Here is a 19,015-nt window from a genome sequence, read left to right as displayed (position 1 = left end):
GAGTTTCAGTCAGCTGGTTTAAGTACACATGAGTCTTTCAGGTCTAACCACCTTCCTGAAAAGCAACAAAGTGCTTTAATCTATTCTCTATTTTATGTTATTCTTTTCTACTCTATTTTTAATACCTATTTTATTGCATTATATTCCCTTATTCTCTTTTTTATTCTTTATTTTATAACTTCTACTCACTTTTTTACCCTCTGTTTGGTTATGTACTAGTACTTTTTTTATTCTATATTTAATTCCTCTCTATTTTATTTTCTATTTTCTCGAATTTCTTCTTTTCTAATTTCAATGTTATCTATCTGAACCATAGACTGTATATATAAATCTGAACATGCTGCATGATGTTAGCCCCGCCCCTTCCTGACGACATGGCCACGAGTTTGCGGAAGTGTAAACAGTGTTCAAAGGCACGTATTAATATTCCACAGAAACAGAACAGAAAGTCACGTGTTTCACCTGCAGACGATTCTCATAATACCTGAAATACCACTGACTGCAGGAATGAGGAACCTCCTCCCCCTACAGTGTGTGTGTGTGTGTGCGTGTGTGTGTGTGTGTGTGTGTGTGCGTGTGTGCGTGTGTGTGTGTGTGTGTGTGTGTGTGTGTGTGTGTGTGTGTGTGTGTGTGTGTGTGTGTGTGTGCGTGTGTGCGTGTGTGGGGTGTATGTGTGAGAGCGAGGTGGATGGGTTAAAGGGATCAGATAAAGGAAGTTATAACTTGTTTATTCCCGGTTTTTGAGTTTCTCCTGCAGTCATGAGTAAGATGAGCTGCAGCCAGGACTGGATGTCCTCTCTCCCGGAGGAGCTGTGGGACACGCCGCTCACGGAGCTCGCCATACCGGGTAAATATTTCACATTATGCAGGGGTTAGTAATAATACAAGTATATCACTGTTTTTATTGTTTTGTGTCTTATATTACTGTTGCATTGTTGAAGGGGTTTCGTTGCCATAACTACACTGTAGCTACTGTGCTAATGACAATACAACCTTTGAGTTTGAATCTTGAAAGTATTTAGATATTGTATTCAAGTTAAAGCAGTACATTTACTCATGTACTGTTGCCAGTGGTGGATAGTAACTAAGTACATTTACTCAAGTACTGTAGCCAGTGGTGGATAGTAACTAAGTACATTTACTCAATTGTGGCCAGTGGTGGATAGTTACGAAGTACATTTACTCAAGTACTGTTGCCAGTGGTGGATAGTAACTAAGTACATTTACTCAAGTACTGTAGCCAGTGGTGGATAGTAACTAAGTACATTTACTTAAATACTGTAGCCAGTGGTGGATAGTTACGAAGTACATTTACTCAAGTACTGTAACTAAGTACATTTACTCAAGTACTGTAGCCAGTGGTGGACAGTAACTAAGTACATTTACTCATGTACTGTTGCCAGTGGTGGATAGTAACTAAGTACATTTACTCAAGAACTGTAGCCAGTGGTGGATAGTAACTAAGTACATTTACTTAAATACTGTAGCCAGTGGTGGATAGTTACGAAGTACATTTACTCAAGTACTGTAGCCAGTGGTGGATAGTAACTAAGTACATTTACTCAAGAACTGTAGCCAGTGGTGGATAGTAACTAAGTACATTTACTTAAATACTGTAGCCAGTGGTGGATAGTTACGAAGTACATTTACTCAAGTACTGTAGCCAGTGGTGGATAGTAACTAAGTACATTTACTTAAATACTGTAGCCAGTGGTGGATAGTAACTTAGTACATTTACTCAAGTACTGTAGCCAGTGGTGGATAGTAACTAAGTACATTTACTTAAATACTGTAGCCAGTGGTGGATAGTTACGAAGTACATTTACTCAAATACTGTAGCCAGTGGTGGATAGTAACTTAGTACATTTACTCAAGTACTGTAGCCAGTGGTGGACAGTAACTAAGTACATTTACTTAAATACTGTAGCCAGTGGTGGATAGTAACTAAGTACATTTACTCAAGTACTGTAGCCAGTGGTGGATAGTAACTAAGTACATTTACTTAAATACTGTAGCCAGTGGTGGATAGTAACTAAGTACATTTACTCAAGTACTGTAGCCAGTGGTGGATAGTAACTTAGTACATTTACTCAAGTACGGTACTTAGGTACCTTTTTGAGGGACTTGTACTGGTTTGGGGAGTAATGGATTACATGTAACTGGATTTTGTAATCAGGATTTAAAAAAATAGACCTATTCCCTTGCAGTTACATAAAATAAAATGTTTAATCAGATTACTTTTAAATGTTTTGAAATAGGGATTACAACCAGGATTACAATGTAACAGTACATTTTAAAGTAAAAATGTAAATATTATTGGGAGACATAGAGCTTGATTATTCTTTTTGGTTTAAATGTAGGCAACCTTTTCCTATTCTGTAGGCGTATCCTATCAGAGGACACATTTCATTTTTTATTTCAGAGTTGACACAAGGGACTTTTAAATCTTAAACGATGATTAAAATGTGTTTCTGCAGGGAGCCATGATGCGATGAGTTACTGCCTCGACATCAACTCTCCGCTGGTCCCGTCTGAGTCCGACTGCTTCAGGATCCTCGACGGACTGTTCTACTGTTTCACCAGACCCACCATCTTCAAATGGGCCACAACACAGGTACTGTATAACGTGGGTTAATGCTGGGAAGTCAAAATAAGTACAAAAACTATAATAATAATAAAACTATACAAAATAATAAAAAATACATAAATGAACAATAAACATACAGATGAATACAAATAATTATACAAATAATAATAAAACATATAATAATAATACACAATAATAGAAAAATATGATAATAATAATAACAAACATAATAATAATACAGTTATAAAATAATAAAATACAAAAATAATAATAATACAGTTATACAATAATAACATAATTAAAATAATAAAATAACAAAATAATAATAATAACAAAAATAATACATACAAAATGTCACTTCTCTACATTTAAGCTAATTTACTTACCTTATCCTTTCTTTTTTTAGTTTGTTTCTTCAAAGTATTCACATATTGTAAGTCGCTTTGGATAAAACCTAAATGAACTGAAATGCATGAAGTAAAATATAATTTAAAATGTATTTCGATGTTTTATGATTTGTTCCTCTTTGCAGGACAAAAGCATCGAGGAGCAGCTCTCCATGGGGATCCGATACTTCGATCTCCGCGTTGCACACAAACTCAAAGACCCCTCCAGCGACCTTTACTTCACACACGTCATTTACACACATCTAACCGTCCTGGTGAGTTTAATTATCTTATTGGTTAAACTCTCAGTTTGGGTTTTAATTCCAGATCCACATTAAAAGTTTCTCTTTTCAGGAAACGCTGTCCTCTGTTGCCTTGTGGCTGAAGTCTCACCCGAAGGAGGTCGTTATTCTCGCCTGCAGCCACTTTGAGGGAATCAGCGACGAACTGCATCAGTCTTTTATCTTCTCCTTGAAGAAGATGTTCGGGTCGAAGCTCTGCCCCCACAAGGTGAGCTTCCCTTTCTACGGTGCCTCTCAAATGTGCAGAGAAAGCACCTGGAAACACATTTTAAAGCACTTTATAACTCCGAAAGTAAATGAGAAGCAAACCAAGTAAACATGGTCAGTGTTGGACTGTCTTAATATTATACAGTGTATCAGAGATCAGATCAATAACCAGCTCAGAGCATGTCATTCATTTCAGCATGGATGGATAATTGATCAGGCTAATGGATCATTTCAGGGTCTAACGACTAACAGTAGAAGCAAAACCAACACAAACACATAAAAAACGACCACTAAGAGACGCAGAAAGACCTTGAGTGATGAGAAAACACCACACAGTGTATGTGCTGTAGAGGGGAAAATGGGAGAACATTTTTTAATACATATATGGAGTGTTACGAAGAGAAATCCAGAATCTCCTTTGTAAAAACCTTTGAGTCCAATATGTCACCTTGTGTGAATCTACACTGTCCTGTTTTTTCCCCACGGTGATATATAAAGGTCAATCTTATCTTATCTTATGTCAACACATTAAAACCAGAATGTTGAACTCACAGTTCAGTTATGGGAAGGTATGCAAATGAGCACATATTTATTAAGAGAATGCCTAATTTGCATATTCAAACATAGCATTTCAGAAAACTCATTATAGAAAATAGAATTCTTCTTAAAGTCAGTAATGAACCGGGGAAGTTGCATGATGATATCTGTTATTTTATTTTGTATTCACCTGTAGTGTCTCCTCCTCAGGTTTCGGCCCCCACACTGCGCAGCCTCTGGGCCGCGGGGCAGCAGGTCATCCTCTCCTACGACTCCCAGCATCCATTGCGGCACCCGGAGCTGTGGCCGGACATCCCGTACTGGTGGGCCAATCAGCGCACAGCGAAGGAGGTCATCAGTTACCTGGACTGGAACAAAGAGCAGGGCCGCCCAGGTGAGGCTGGGAGAGAACACAGGGATTTTAGCCTTTGCAGACCATTTACATGCACTAAAACCTATATTACACACTACAGAATCAGAACAGGTTTATTACCAGGTAGGTTGACACGTACGAGGAATTTGACTTAAAAGTAAAACAAAAATAAAAAACACAGATAGAGAACTATTTTAAGAAAACTGTAATAACATTAAAACATATTTAAAATAATAGAAAATATAGTAAAATATAGCAGTATTTACATAGAAATTAATGTAATAACATTACAAAATATTTAAAAAATAATAAAAAATATAGCAGTATTATTAGTATAGAAATAGAATGGAATAAAATATGGAATAAAATTCAGCAGTAATACAAAAAGAAAACAGATATTGTGTACATTGTGTGCAGGAAAGGGAAACCCCCCAAAACACAACAGGACCTCTTTAATGATGTTTTTTTGTTTTTCTTGCAGAGGGTTTCTTCGTCTGCGGCCTGAACCTGACGGCAGATCGGTGCTTCATCACGGAGAACCTGCGGCAGTCCCTCCGGACGATCACCTTCAGTAACTGGGAGTGTTTGCGGGGCTGGGTGGAGGAGCAGACCCCCGGCTCGGGCCCCCAAAGCCTCAACATCATCGCAGGAGACTTCGTGGGGCCCCTGCCTCTCTGCTCCCTCATCATCGCTCTCAACCAAAAACTTCTACGGAAGAAAAGCTCCAGATAAAAAAACGTTTTTATTCGACTGGAAACGGATCCTTTATGATGTACAGCTTACCTCACTTTGTCTGCATTAAGAGTAGGAACTGTATTTTTTTTAAACTTCTGTATCTGTTACTTTAATTTAAGGAGGGTTTCTTTTGACAGAAAGATCTCGTTTTGGATATACAACAGCTCCAATATATGTTTACAAAATCATTCTTTTAGAAAATGTTATTATTAAATATTTTATTATACTGTAAAATACACATAAACTTAAGAAAAAAAACCTTTGTATTCCACGTGAACTGATCCTGAATACCTAACTTCCTCTTTTTATACTATTTATACTGCATCTAAGTGAAGGAAATGTTAAGAATAATATCTGTAATATCATATTTCTGTATCTGTTACTAGAAAACATTATGTATGTTTTTACTATACAGCTCTAATGTGCAATATATCTACTAGAGCGTATGTCCTTCTTTTACAGAAACATAGTAGTGAATATTTTTATTATACTGTTTTGATGTACTGCATTACAAAAATATTTAAATAAAGTTTTCCATGGAAGCCAGCACAGGCAGGTGAGAAAAATAAATTCTTAGGATCCATTTTCTGAGTCTGAGACAAAAGATTTGTCCAGTTTTTTTAAAGGCTACAGCTCTAACATGCACTATTTTTACAAAATACATTCTTTAACACAATTATATTGTTAAATATTTTATTATACTGTACAATACATACAGAAAAAACACATTCAAGTACAATCTTCTACAGAAGCTCTTGAGAGGCAAGTCTGATCTGGATGGTTGTCTCTCCTGTCTTTATGTCTTAGGAACAGGTAAACTATCAAATGGAACCAGGATATTAAATCCGTAAAAAATTGTTTTGCTCCCAGAGCCGCTACCACTTTCTTTCCGGTTAAAACAGTGTATTCATGTATTCTTCTATTACCTGGAAGAAAACATGAACTCTTAGTATTTAACACATAGGGTAGTGGTGCACTCTGGTGACCAAAATGATAACGAAACATGATCCTGATGACTTTTCCCCCCACCTGTTTCACAAATGAAAAGTCAATAAGTTACGGCGGTCCTATGAGGGAAAGGGTCAGCGCCAAATACTGTCCTGAAGCTCACTCTCCCTTTCTTGTTTCCCTCTCTTGCTTCTTTTGCATTTTTGTTGGAGCTGGGAGCTGGGAGCTGGAAGTCCCCCCCCCCCCCCCTCCCCTCTTTTATCTGCCTTTATCAGTGAACAGTTTCTTGTAGCGTCCATAAGCCGCGGCGCTGATGATGACGTTCACTACAGCCGAGCCGTCGTCTGCATCCACCGCCACGTCCTGCACCGCGGACTCCTTATACAGCCAGCTGAGGACAACAAGCATCAGATATTCAACTCATTTATCCAGATACAGTTAGAAATACAATCCTAAGACGGAAGTTAGAGATAAGATAAGAGATAAGATAGTACTTTATTGATCCCAATTTGGGAAATGTTTGTGTTGCAGAAGCAAAAAAAGACATGGCATTATACAATACAAATTAAAATACAAGAAATAAACAAGAAAGTAGAAAATATACATGTTGAATTCACAAATTAAGAATCTAATTCACATTAGATATGTGAAATAGGACAATGTAATCTGAAGCTTAATATTAGGGGCCCAGACACTAAGTCGAAAAATGTATCTTACTAACACTTGAAGAATTGGAGAGAGCAAATGTATTATACGGAAACATTTACTAGCTAAAAAACACCTCACAGCTAGCGCTCCAACACATTGTACGTGATCTCGTACGACATCTCTAAGCGGTTGACCAATCACAACAGAGCCGGCCAGCTAACCAATCAGAGCAGACTGGGCTCTGGTTTCAGACAGAGGGTGAAAAGAGGTGCTGCAGCACAGGCAGTATGAGAAAAATAAAGAACTTTTTGAACATTAAATCATGGAGACATGTCAGAGTAGAGACACTACATACTGATATACACCTGAACATCAGCAGGAGAGGACTCTTTAAAGTAGAGACACTACATACTGATATGAACCTGAACATCAGCAGGAGAGGACTCTTTAAAGTAGAGACACTACATACTGATATACACCTGAACATCAGCAGGAGAGGACTCTTTAAAGTAGAGACACTACATACTGATATGAACCTGAACATCAGCAGGAGAGGACTCTTTAAAGTAGAGACACTACATACTGATATACACCTGAACATCAGCAGGAGAGGACTCTTTAAAGTAGAGACACTACATACTGATGTACACCTGAACATCAGCAGGAGAGGACTCTTTAAAGTAGAGACACTACATACTGATATACACCTGAACATCAGCAGGAGAGGACTCTTTAAAGTAGAGACACTACATACTGATATACACCTGAACATCAGCAGGAGAGGACTCTTTAAAGTAGAGACACTACATACTGATATACACCTGAACATCAGCAGGAGAGGACTCTTTAAAGGAGAGACACTAAATACTGATATACACCTGAAAATGAGCAGAATATGTCCTCTTTACACTATTCTTAAATAATCATCTCTCACCTTAACTGAGGAGAGCTGAGGTCGACTTTCAGATCTAAAATGTGTTTTCCCGTGGACTTCAGGATCTCCTCCTCCACCACTGCACTCAGCTGGTCGAGGCCTCGCTGCGTCAGAGCGGAGATGGGCAGCACGTCGGGCTCCAGGCACTCATAACTGACGGAAAATACTTTATTATTAGAGACAGTATTATCCTCAAGGTAACCATATTCACTCAGAACACACACGAACAAAGGGGCAATAAACCGATGTATACCCACATGAATGTAAACTTATGACAACTAATTGTTATGTCTCCAATAGTTATCCTTGTCTTATATAGTTTTTGGTATATTTTCTGTAAAGATGGCATTTAATGTCCAGTTTGTGATGCAAGGAAACTTTAGTACTTAGATCTTATTGGCTTACAATTAGACGGTTATATTTCCTTTCCTTTTTTTTTGCTTTTAAAAAAAACTATTTTGCATCTTATTTTCAATTCTTAAAAGATCTTAAAAAAGTGTTTGGATATCAGTTTTATTCTCTTACTCGTCAACAAGGTCGATTTTATTGTGCACTTCGATCATGGAGCTCATCAGCCGCTCGGGGGTCTGCAGGTTCTTCAGGACGCTCAGAACGTTCTGCTTCTGGTTCTCCGTCTCCGGGTGACTGATGTCTCTGACGTGCACCAACAGATCCTGCAGGAGACATTTAAAGGTCCCCTATTATACTGTTTTTACATCAATATATTATAGGTCTCAGATATATACAAAACATGTCTCTGAAGTGTTTGGCTCCAAACACCAAACAGATCATTGCAGCATTACCCATAATCCCCTCTGTTTCAGCCCTGTTTCAAAAGTGCTGATTCTCTGTCTGTTACTTTGGATGAAAATAAGGAGCCCCTCCCCACGCCCCTCTGAGAGATATTTGGTTAAAAAGAACACAATGGTGCTCTAGGAGGAGATTCAGGTGATAAGGTGGGGGGGGGGGGTTACCTTGGTTGGTGATTGGCTAATGGTTACACAAGCCAAAACATCGTTATGACATCACAAAGTGGCCAAAATCTGATCAGCTCATTTTCAGACAGGTTTTTATATAAATGGATCAGGACAAAAAGAGAGAGAATCTTTCTTCCTGAAACTTCCAGAATCTCTTTCCACAGAGGGGACACATGGTGATGTAGAAGAGACATGAAGAAGAGGGGACACATGTTGATGTAGAAGAGACATGAAAAAGTGGATTTTGCATAATAGATGACCTTTAAAATAAAATAAATCACACTGCTTCTTCTCCTCTGACCCCTGGCTGGGTGCAGCGGACTCTCACCGAGTGCTTGATGTCGTCCAGCGTGGCGGAGAAGGAGTCGATGAGCAGGTGGGGCAGCTGCGACAGGAAGCCGATGGTGTCCACGTAGAGGACGGGCATCCTGCAGGGCAGCAGGCCGCCGTGCACCGTCACGTCCAGCGTGGCGAACAGCTGGTCTCTGGGCTGCAGACCCCGGTCCCCCGTCAGCGCCTTGATCAGGGTCGTCTTTCCTGCACACACCATGGAGGGAAAAAGTGTATTTATATAGCACTTTTCAACACAAGGCAATTCAAAGTGCTTTACAAAAAAGAAAGACATTAAGAGCATAAAACACATTAGAAACATTAAAAAGCAAAGATAATAAAACACGAATAACACGGGTACATGAATACAAGTTACAGTGCAGTAAAAGTAGTAAGAGTTGTTTTCTTTTCAATTCCCAGAATTAGGATATTTAAACCTGTAATTCTACTGCATTAACTACATTTATTTTACAAGATTAATTACATGTATTTATTTAAGTACATTATTTACATGTATTCTATTCTAATTATTATTTATTCTAGTGAATCAATAATACATAATCAATTTATGTGCTATAATTATAGTTTTTTCCTTGTGCCTTAAATAACATTATTATATGTATTCTAGTGCATTGATTACATTTAGTCTATAGAAATTATTACATTTATTTTTGGCAGTTTATTTTAGAGCATTAAAAACTGTCATTCAAGTGCAATAATTATGTTTATTATATGTAATGCAATAATTATATTTATTCTAGTGCCATTATCTTTGAGCAATAATTCTAATTATGTCATTGCGTTTAACCGATATTTGAGAACCTGTGCTGTCAGATGTTTATTTATGTATTTATTTTGGTGTTTCCCCGCGTCCATATTTCTCCTGTATTCTGTAATGTATTCCCAAACAGAGCCTCCCTTTGTACATCCTCTCACCACAGTTGGTGTATCCGAGCACGGAGACGACGGGGAACTCTTTGTGTTTCCGCTGAGAGCGCAGCAGCTTCCTCTTCCTGCGGAGTTTCTCCAGAGCCAATCGGATCTTCATCTCTCTCTCCTTCAGCAGACGCTGCTGCACCTCCATCAGAGTCTCTCCTGCAGGGGGGGGGGGACATCCCAGAGTTCATCACTAACATCCAGACAGATGTGTGTGTGAGTGTGTGTGTGTGTGTGTGTGTGTGTGTGTGTGTGTGTGTGTGTGTGTGTGTGTGAGTGTGTGAGTGTTGGTGTTGGTGTGAGTGTGTGTTGGTGTGAGTTGGTGTGTGTGTGAGCGTGTGTGTGAGTGTGTGAGTGTGTGTGTGTGTGTGTGAGTGTTGGTGTGTGTGTGAGAGTGTTTGTGTGAGTGTATGTGAGTGTGTGTGAGTGTGTGTGTGTGTGTGTGTGTGTGTGTGTGTGAGTGTGTGTGTGAGTGTGTGTTGGTGTGTGTGTTGGTGTGAGTGTGTGTGTGTGTTGTGTGAGTGTGTGTGTGTGGTGTGTGTGTGAGCATGTGTGTGAGCGTGTGTGTGAGCGTGTGTGTGTGTTGGTGTGTGTGTGAGTGTTGGTGTGTGTGTGAGAGTGTTTGTGTGAGTGTATGTGAGTGTGTGTGTGTGTGTGAGTGTGTGAGTGTGTGTGTGAGTGTGTGTTGGTGTGTGTGTGAGTGTTGGTGTGTGTGTGAGAGTGTTTGTGTGAGTGTATGTGAGTGTGTGTGTGTGTGTGTGAGTGTGTGAGTGTGTGTGTGAGTGTGTGTTGTGTGTGTGTGAGTGTTGGTGTGAGTGTGTGAGTGTTGGTGTGAGTGTGTGTGTGTGTGAGTGTGAGTGTGTTGGTGAGTGTGTGTTGGTGTGTGTGAGTGTGAGTGTGTTGGTGTGAGTGTGTGAGTGTTGGTGTGAGTGTGTGTTGGTGTGTGTGTGTGTGTGTGTGTGTGTGTTGGTGTGAGCGTGTGTGCGAGTGTTGGTGTGAGCGTGTGTGCGAGTGTTGGTGTGAGCGTGAGTGTGAGCGTGTGTTGGTGTGAGCGTGTGTTGGTGTGAGCGTGTGTGTGAGCGTGTGTGTGTGTGTGTGTGTGAGCGTGTGTGTGTGTGTGTGAGCGTGTGTGTGAGCGTGTGTGTGAGCGTGTGTGTGTGTGTGTGTGTGTGTGTGTGTGTGTGCCTCCATTCATCTCTGTGATGTTACCTGAGCCTCCGATGTATCTGGAGCCTCCGCCCTGCTGATCCAAGTTTACCATTTCATTTCTCAGACGGGATCTGCCACCGTAAAATAAAGACAGATTAAATTACATTTCGGAAACAGAAACACTTAATTAAAAAGGGACATTTTGAGTGTGAAATGTACCTTAACAAAGGGATTTCTGCCAGAGAGATCTGTAGCTTTGCCTCTTTAGTCCGGGCGTTGCAGCGGAAGATGTGCAGGACCACGGAGTATCTGTCGAACACCTTCACCCCCCACGCCTCCTCAAACTCCCGCTGTGTGGAGTCAAATGGCTTTTATTATCAATTCATCTGTCCAATGATTTACTAGGTTCATTGTTTGGGCAGAAAATATTAAGAAATGTCAATCCCTGATGTCAGAAAAACTCAGTATTTATAAAGCAGATGCATACAACAAACAAATGAGTGTTGATAATTTTTCTGTAGATTGACTCGTTCATTCAAAACATCACTTGTTTTTGTGCTTAACATAAAAACGGCTTTAAAAATCACACCATTTAAAGGGGACCTATCGTGCTAAATGCACTTTTTGATGTCTTTTATACATAAATATGTGTCCCCGGTGTGTCGGGGAACTCACGCAGCGTCAGAAAATAAAACCCTCTCTTTTCCTCCGTACCCAAATCTCTAAAAACGGGGCTACAACGGAGCTGATCCAGATTTGCGTCCGATATGACGTAATATCTGAAATGTGGACCCACGGCCCTATCAGAAAGTTGCTATCAGAAACAATGCCCGACTGTTTTGGACGTAATATGGTCGGTGTTTACATTAGCATCGCTAACACTCAGAGCTAACCTGTACTGGAGAGCATGTGTGTGAAGAAGCAGGAAATAAAAAGGAACTCACCTTGTGGTATAACCGGCAAGAGAGAAAGCCTTTGAGCTCCATACTGTTTCAGAAATAATCCTTGATAATCCATGATATGGCGTTTCATCACGGCAGTATTTAGTTTAGACAGTAGCTGCCGGGTCCCACATGAGCTCAGCCCCCTCCTTTTTTATTTTTTTAAAGCTTTATACCATCGATGGCACCCCCGTTTCCCCCTCTACCCAGGCACGCAACCTTGGCGTGATATTTGACCCCACCCTCTCCCTCGAGCCCCACATCCGCCAAGTTGTAAAAACCTCATTTTTCCACCTCCGCAATATCGCCAAACTCCGTCCCTCTCTCACCCGCCCCGCAGCTGAGCGACTCATTCACGCCTTCATCTCCTCCCGCCTGGACTATTGCAACGCACTCCTCTACGGCATCAGCACTACATCCCTCAATAGACTTCAGCGTGTCCAGAAAGCAGCCGCCAGACTCCTCACCCACACCAAATCATGGCATCATATCACCCCGGTCCTCAAAGAACTTCACTGGCTCCCCGTTTCACACCGCATCCAATATAAACTCCTGGTACTCACCTACAAAGCCCTCCACCACCTGGCCCCCCCCTACCTCACTGACCTCCTCATCCTCTACCAACCACCCCGGTCCCTCAGATCCACCTCAGCCGGTTTGCTTTCCATCCCCAAGGCCAAACTCCGGAGCTTTGGGGACAGAGCATTCTCTGTGGCAGCCCCGAAGCTCTGGAACTCCCTCCCCCAAGACCTCCGTGAGTCTGAGGCGTAGGCTCCACGAGGACGAAAACTGGTTGAATCCGCATATTTCTCATGCGTATAGCCCTTTAAGCTCGACGACGCCGTAACAGAAACGTAGAAACAGACCCCGCAAACGACAACGGGTCCAAAGGTGGATAGATCTGGGAACGGATCGCTCTGGGGGGTCCAACGGGGCCGTGGAGTCGCCTATACGGTCATCCGTTTCATAGCCCCGCCTCTCCCCACCTCTGCTGCTCACCTCCGCAAAAGTACACTGCACACTGAATTCAGATTATTTATCTTTATCTCGATATGAACATAAACGCGAGTGAAGTCTAATCTGACAGGACGGAGACACGCAGCTCCTCCGGCTGTGATGCAGCGGGAGCAAAACACACACTTCAAGTCAGATCACCACCCTTAGCTATTTTAATTACCTCTCAAACTACCTAAACTAGTTATAAATATGTTTATTTTTACTGTCGGGTTTACTTACTGGATCAGCTGCTGCATGAGGAAGCATGAAGATTTAAACTTTAACACACGCTGACCGGCGAAAAACTCTGCGCGGTTCCCTCCGCCCCCACCGCGGAGAATAAACAGAAGTGCAGCCATGACAACCATTCTTCTTCGCTGCTTTTGTGGAGGAAGTTGCTGCTTTTGTGGAGGAAGTTACAGCGCCACGTACAGGTTCGGCATATGTACTGCAGCTTTTCCAGCGGTTGGATGTAAACGGAGCCGTCTCGTGGAGCTTGACACAATCCGGTGTATATTGCGTGGGGACGGAAGGTTTTTTGCGGTTGCGTTACTCCGATGCGTTTTGCCGTATTTGTCCTCGTGGAGCCGGGGCCTTAGTCCCTCACCCTGTTCCAGTCCCGCCTCAAAACCCATCTCTTCAAGTCTGTATACCCATAAGCCCCCCCCCCTCTCAACCAACTTCCTCCTGACTGCTTTTCTGTTTTGTTTTTTGTTTTTTCTGTTTTGTTTTTGTTTTGTTGTTGTTTTATTGCCTGTCCTTGTCTGTCTACCCTTCCCCAAATGTAAAGCGTCTTTGGGTTCGAGAAAAGCGCTATAAAAATAAAATGTATTATTATTATTATTATACCCAAAATCATCACTTTTGAAACAGGAAGTGAAATAGAGGGATATGAGGCATGGCTAGAATGGGTGATCTGTTTGGTATTTTGAGCAAAACACTTCATAGACATGTTTTTTATATATTTGTATATATCTGAGACCTATGCTATTGCCTACAAATAGCATGATAGGTGACATTTAAATAAAAAATAGCAAAGAAATGTCACAAGAAAGGTTAGAAAAGTACAATATATTTGAATTAAAATTAGGTATGTCCCGATCACCTTTTTTTGCTCCCGATCCGATTCCGATCATTTGATTTTGACAATCTGCCGATACCGATTTTTCCCGATCCGATCTTTATGCAATGCATTAAGAGGAAAAAAAAGGTAACAGATAACGGCTGGTCATCCAACGCGATGAATTCAGCTATCTTGGCTGTTTTTTTTTTGGCCTTTTCACTGTTCTGGGGTAGTTTCTCTTTCCTTTTAAAAGTCTCTGAAAGTGTCGGTTGTTTCAGTGCCGTTACCTGAGTGGCCGCTGTGTACTCGTCGTGTTGTTGTTGGTGGTGTTTGTATTAGATTGGTCGTGTTGAACGTAGCTCTGTTCTTTCCACCACGAGGAACCTCCGCCTTGCAAACATTGCATCTGGCTGTTACACTGCCTTCGCTTTCAATTTTATAATACTTCCAAACTCCTGACATTTTCTCTGTCCCGACTCCCGAGGCACCAGCTGAACGTAGCCTCTCGTTAGCTTACTGCTACTATTAGACACTGCGCCCACTCTGTTGCCAGATTTGAGAGAAATAAGCAACCAGGTCTATGAAAACAAGCCCAAAAGAAGCAACACATACATGATGTTGTGTAATTTTAACCCAAAACTAAGGCCTCAGGATGACTTTAAGACGTGAACATGGTCATTTTTGTTTTGTAACATTAAATAAAATGTATAAAAATATTTTATAAAAAAAAAAAAAAAAAAAATTCCGATCCCCGATTTTTTTCTCCCGATCCCCGATCACGTGAAAATCACGTGATCGGCTCCGATCCCCGATCACGTGATCGGATCGGGACATCCCTAATTAAAATAAAAGAGCAGTGTTAGTGTTGTGCATGGATGTGAATGAGTGTGAGCAAAGGTTCACCTCCGCCCCAGGAGTGAGGCGCTCCACGTTCACAAACACGGCGTTGATTCCTGCTGTTTGTCTGATTTTGTCTGAGGAGGAAGTGAAAGCTGTCAGATGTTTTACTTCCCAGATTCACAGAGCGTACAGAGGGAGCAGATGTTACCTGCCAGAAGCTGGAAGTTCCCTTTTCCAAATATCTTCTTCTTCTCTGGAGTTTTGGTGGAGAGGATGATCTTATCAACGACCCTCCAGTTTTCCAGCGTGTTCACCAGACCCTCGGCCTCCGCCATCATCAGCCCAGCTGCACAGAGAACAAGATAATACTAAAACCCCACAGTAGTACACTCAATGCTGTAGAGATACAATTAGTAGCTGTTAAATCAACATCTAAATCTATTCTGAGTTTTTTTTTGTTTTAAAAAGGAACGTAAACATCTGGTTCTTCCAATGGGAAATATTTCTGGTTTCTTTTACTCTTCTATCACAGTGAAAATAATATTTTTGAGAGATTATGGGACATATTTTTTGGCTTTGGGTAGTACATAATCTCCCCCCCCCCCACTCTGTGAGAGTTACCTGTGGTCAGGTGCTGCTTCCTGCTCCCCCACTTCACATCAGGATGCACGATGAACACTTTGAGCTGCTGACCCGGAGCGAGGCCTGTAGGAGCGTAATCCAGGAACAGCTCCTCCACCTCCCCGTCATCCAGGAGATCCTCTTCATCCCCCTCCTCCTCCTCCTCCTCCTCCTGCTGCTGACCTCTGACCCTGAACTCATCAGAGTCCCGCCCCCTGCAGGAGGAGGACAGAGCAAAGCCTCTGAACAGAGAGGAGTTTCCTGCAGCTGCTCCCTGCACCTGAGAGGAGCTTCTGTGTCCTGTGTATGGAGGAAGATTTGACACACTTTATTAATCACACAATCAGTCTGTTTCACTCTGTGTGTGAGTGTGTGTGTGTAGTGACAAAACTCCCATTGAGTTATGCTGCTGAGAGGCTAAACGTGTCTCCTCACTTTGACGAGCTACAAGAAGAGTCCGTGCTGTGGTTGTTGTTGTTGTTCATGATGTTTAATGGAGACATAATAACATAAATAATCTTCTTTGCAGGACCCAAACATATCCTAGCTCACCCTCATTGTCTTCCACACACGCCCGGCACACAACAGGTGGAGTAAATACCTTACACCACAGACAGGTGATAACTGCCGGAAGTGACCTATTATAACTGTGTGTCGTGTAAACAAATAATAACACACATAATAAACAATGGCAAAATAAGCATGTTGGCTCCTACACTGTGGGTATACATTTATACTGTAATGGTAGTAAGGGGAAATGAAGGGAACTTCTTAAAGAGGCATATGCAGAAATAGATTTCAGAATAGAAAACAATACAATAAAAACTGTATTTTTGAAATGTACTTATTTTGCTTTTGGTGGAAACAGGAGAAAGGTCAGGGTTGCCAACTCTCATGCATCTGGCGTGTGACACACGCTTTCACTCTCAATCTCACGCTGCCCAAACTATTCTCACGCCAAAAACAAGATGAACCGGCGATCGTTTTTGGCTGGTTATTTACAATGTTGAGTTGACAGCATTATTTGTAGTACTTCCATTTACTGACGATGGGGGCGCTGCATAACTACGTAGCCTCGATTAAAGCAAACAGAAGAAGACGACATATATCAACAAACCACCGCAGCCCGGACTGGTATCGGAGCAGCGGAGGAGTGATGAGGTATCTAGAGATCTGAGTCCAGCGGGCTGCTTGTGTTTCTGTTCATCAGGACATCATATGACCAGCAGATCCTGTGTGAACGCATTACGTTAGTCAGTGGACGTCCGACAACATGCACACTAACTTATATTGCAGCCATAGGCTATACTTTGGTTTAAATTGCGTGAATAAACTAGCTAGAGAGCTAAAGTTAATTTCATTCATCCAATGTCAGAAGGATTACCTTTTAACAAACGTTGTAATGCTTTTCTTTCATTTCAATTTGAGTAAAACATTGAAGATATAACATTGTATTGTTTTTATTTTTACACTGACTCAGATATAATGAAAAGACTACGTCAGTCGAAGCTCAGCTTTGGTAAGGAAGAGACAGGACAGGCAGAGAGAAAGAGAGAGAGAGAAAGAGATGGAAGTCAGGGAGGAACTGCAGGTACTGTACAGTCACACAAAATACTGTAGGCTTAATAACTCTATCTATCTATCTATCTCTTAGTCTTCATTTACAATATAGACAATATGCATCTTTTTTAAAACAACTTACATCTATTGCAGTTATGATGTCATAACATACAATTGTATAAAACACAATTTGCTTACATCTTTGTTCTCTTTTGAGAATCAAACAAAACAGATTTAAAAAAAGAAAAATGCAAACAAACAAGTGAAATGAACTAAATTGCTGAATTGCTTTTAATTCACTGGCAGGAGCGACAGGAGTGAGCAAAAAGTGAACAACGAGGGAGAGATTGAACAAAGACAAAGATTAGAGGACAGAGAGACTAAAGAAGATGGAAGAGCGGGGGCAGGTTATGGAAAGGAGAGAGACATGGAAAATGAATGTTGACAATGTTTTGTGATCATTTTAGCCTCTTCTGCATGTCCAGATCATTCATAGTAACAATTAACTGATTCAAAATGATTTATGCTGCAGCCCACTGACATGGTTTGAAATCGATATATTATCCAATTTGTGACCCCCCACAGGACTTAAAAAGCACCTAACTAGATCATGAAAATCCCGGAAATCTCGGGGGAGTATACCCCGAACCCCCCTAGCATGTTTGGACCTCGGTATTTAGGAAATCCTGGATACAGCCCTGGTTCTACTAGGCCAAAATAGAGTCAAAGAGTATATCAGAGTGAGAGTGTGTTAATTAATATATTTGGCAGTTTGGAGTAAGTCTGTAGATTTGTTTGTGTGTGTGTGTTTCATGTATAGGCCTCTCACGATAATTAATTTTGTTGGATATATTTTCCCGGAAATTATTGCAATAAACGATAATATTGTCGGCACCGTTGTATGACCATTTTAGACCACTGACATAATGATAATATAACTATAACTGCTAGTCACATCCTCATGTAAATGGCAATTTATCGAGTTCATTTTTATTTATCGAACGATAAGTCAATTATTTGCTTATCGCGACAGGCACACAATAAAACAGTGGAAACTACTTTCATTAGTGAATGAAACTGTGTGCCCTTTATAGTCTGTGTCCAATATTGTGTATTTGTATATATTGTATATGTATCCTATATATATGCTAAGGTCCCGCTACTGACACGATAGCAGTCATTTAGTGCGCATATGTGTAATTAAATCCATGATATCAAAATCTCACTCCAGCCAGGTACCCAAAGTTGGCAACCCTGAGAAAGGTACATTTGAATATCAGATTTTCCACACATGCACAAGACTCATATGTATTTGGTTTGAACTACATACATTGTTATTAGGGGTTTTACATTTACACATTTCACATTTACACAGTGACCTGTATGAAATGTCCTTACCTGCAGCATGAAGCAGTGTGCACGCGGCTCGGTGTGCGCGAAGGGGTCCCTGCAGCGGAGGGAGGGGGGGCAGGCGGGAGAAGATCCTCCTCATTGCTGTCATTATGACATTTTATACAGTCAACTTTATATATTCATGTCTAAGTAACTCATAAACAAACTCACAGAAAACATGCTACTTCACAGCCATCTTAGAGCATGCGCAGTGGGGGTGTTTCTTCTTCTATGTGGATGACAGTAACCTGCAGAGCCACACTGCCACCTGTTGGAGGAGAAAGGGTATTTCTGGTATAATGTGTTTTTTTTGGGTTAATTAATAATTACAAATGTTTTAAAATGTTCACTTAAGAAAATGTATTATTTTATAATAGTAAGATGTATTTATTTGGAAAAATATAATTGTATCGTTTTCTATTTATTTAACGAGAACCCTTAAACATCAACAACAACAACAACAACAATTATATTAAATAAAATAATATACATGCCAGAAAGATCCTAATGATTTATAAATAAGGCTAACCCTAACCCTTAATACATGTTTTTA

General features: G+C 40.8%; 2 protein-coding genes across 3 annotated transcripts; one reads left to right on the top strand and one right to left on the bottom strand.

Moving 5' to 3' along the window:
* Positions 1 to 653: 653 nt before the first annotated feature.
* Positions 654 to 5,731, top strand: si:dkey-66a8.7 (PI-PLC X domain-containing protein 1). Its single transcript, XM_034147757.1, has 6 exons — positions 654 to 847; positions 2,478 to 2,614; positions 3,120 to 3,248; positions 3,328 to 3,483; positions 4,230 to 4,413; positions 4,874 to 5,731. Exons 1-6 carry the CDS (start codon positions 760 to 762, stop codon positions 5,122 to 5,124), a joined length of 945 nt encoding a protein of 314 aa, XP_034003648.1. The 5' UTR covers positions 654 to 759; the 3' UTR covers positions 5,125 to 5,731.
* A 75-nt stretch (positions 5,732 to 5,806) lies between these two features.
* On the bottom strand, positions 5,807 to 18,665 carry gtpbp6 (GTP binding protein 6 (putative)). 2 transcript variants are annotated; one of them, XR_004557236.1, is made up of 12 exons: positions 18,469 to 18,665; positions 15,511 to 15,810; positions 15,098 to 15,235; positions 14,953 to 15,023; positions 11,269 to 11,399; positions 11,110 to 11,180; positions 9,901 to 10,059; positions 8,963 to 9,171; positions 8,183 to 8,331; positions 7,658 to 7,810; positions 6,146 to 6,466; positions 5,807 to 6,105 (listed from the first exon to the last, which is right to left on the bottom strand). XR_004557236.1 is itself a non-coding variant. In XM_034147756.1 (11 exons), the coding sequence occupies exons 1-11, from the start codon at positions 18,569 to 18,571 to the stop codon at positions 6,334 to 6,336; spliced, it is 1,617 nt and encodes a 538-aa protein (XP_034003647.1). In that variant the 5' UTR covers positions 18,572 to 18,665; the 3' UTR covers positions 5,807 to 6,333. The 2 variants fall into 2 exon arrangements, 1 of the variants encoding a protein (XP_034003647.1); XM_034147756.1 differs by having other exon boundaries at positions 5,807 to 6,466.
* Positions 18,666 to 19,015: the final 350 nt, after the last annotated feature.

The sequence above is a fragment of the Trematomus bernacchii genome, unplaced genomic scaffold (genome assembly GCF_902827165.1).
Source record: "Trematomus bernacchii unplaced genomic scaffold, fTreBer1.1, whole genome shotgun sequence".
Classification (NCBI taxonomy): Eukaryota; Metazoa; Chordata; class Actinopteri; order Perciformes; family Nototheniidae; genus Trematomus; species Trematomus bernacchii.
This window is presented reverse-complemented; position numbering and strand designations above follow the sequence as displayed.

Bases quoted from the DNA above. Each gene is read 5' to 3' on its own strand.
- gtpbp6 (XM_034147756.1), bottom strand. From the start codon at position 18,571: ATGACAGCAATGAGGAGGATCTTCTCCCGCCTGCCCCCCCTCCCTCCG. The intron at 10,060-11,109 runs GTAACATCACAG...CCCCCCCTGCAG, and splicing joins CAGATACATCGGAGGCTCAG to GAGAGACTCTGATGGAGGTG. The intron at 8,332-8,962 runs GTGAGAGTCCGC...TGTCTCCTGCAG, and splicing joins TGGACGACATCAAGCACTCG to GATCTGTTGGTGCACGTCAG.
- si:dkey-66a8.7 (XM_034147757.1), top strand. From the start codon at position 760: ATGAGTAAGATGAGCTGCAGCCAGGACTGGATGTCCTCTCTCCCGGAG. The intron at 848-2,477 runs GTAAATATTTCA...GTGTTTCTGCAG, and splicing joins CACGGAGCTCGCCATACCGG to GGAGCCATGATGCGATGAGT. The intron at 4,414-4,873 runs GTGAGGCTGGGA...TTTTTCTTGCAG, and splicing joins CAAAGAGCAGGGCCGCCCAG to AGGGTTTCTTCGTCTGCGGC.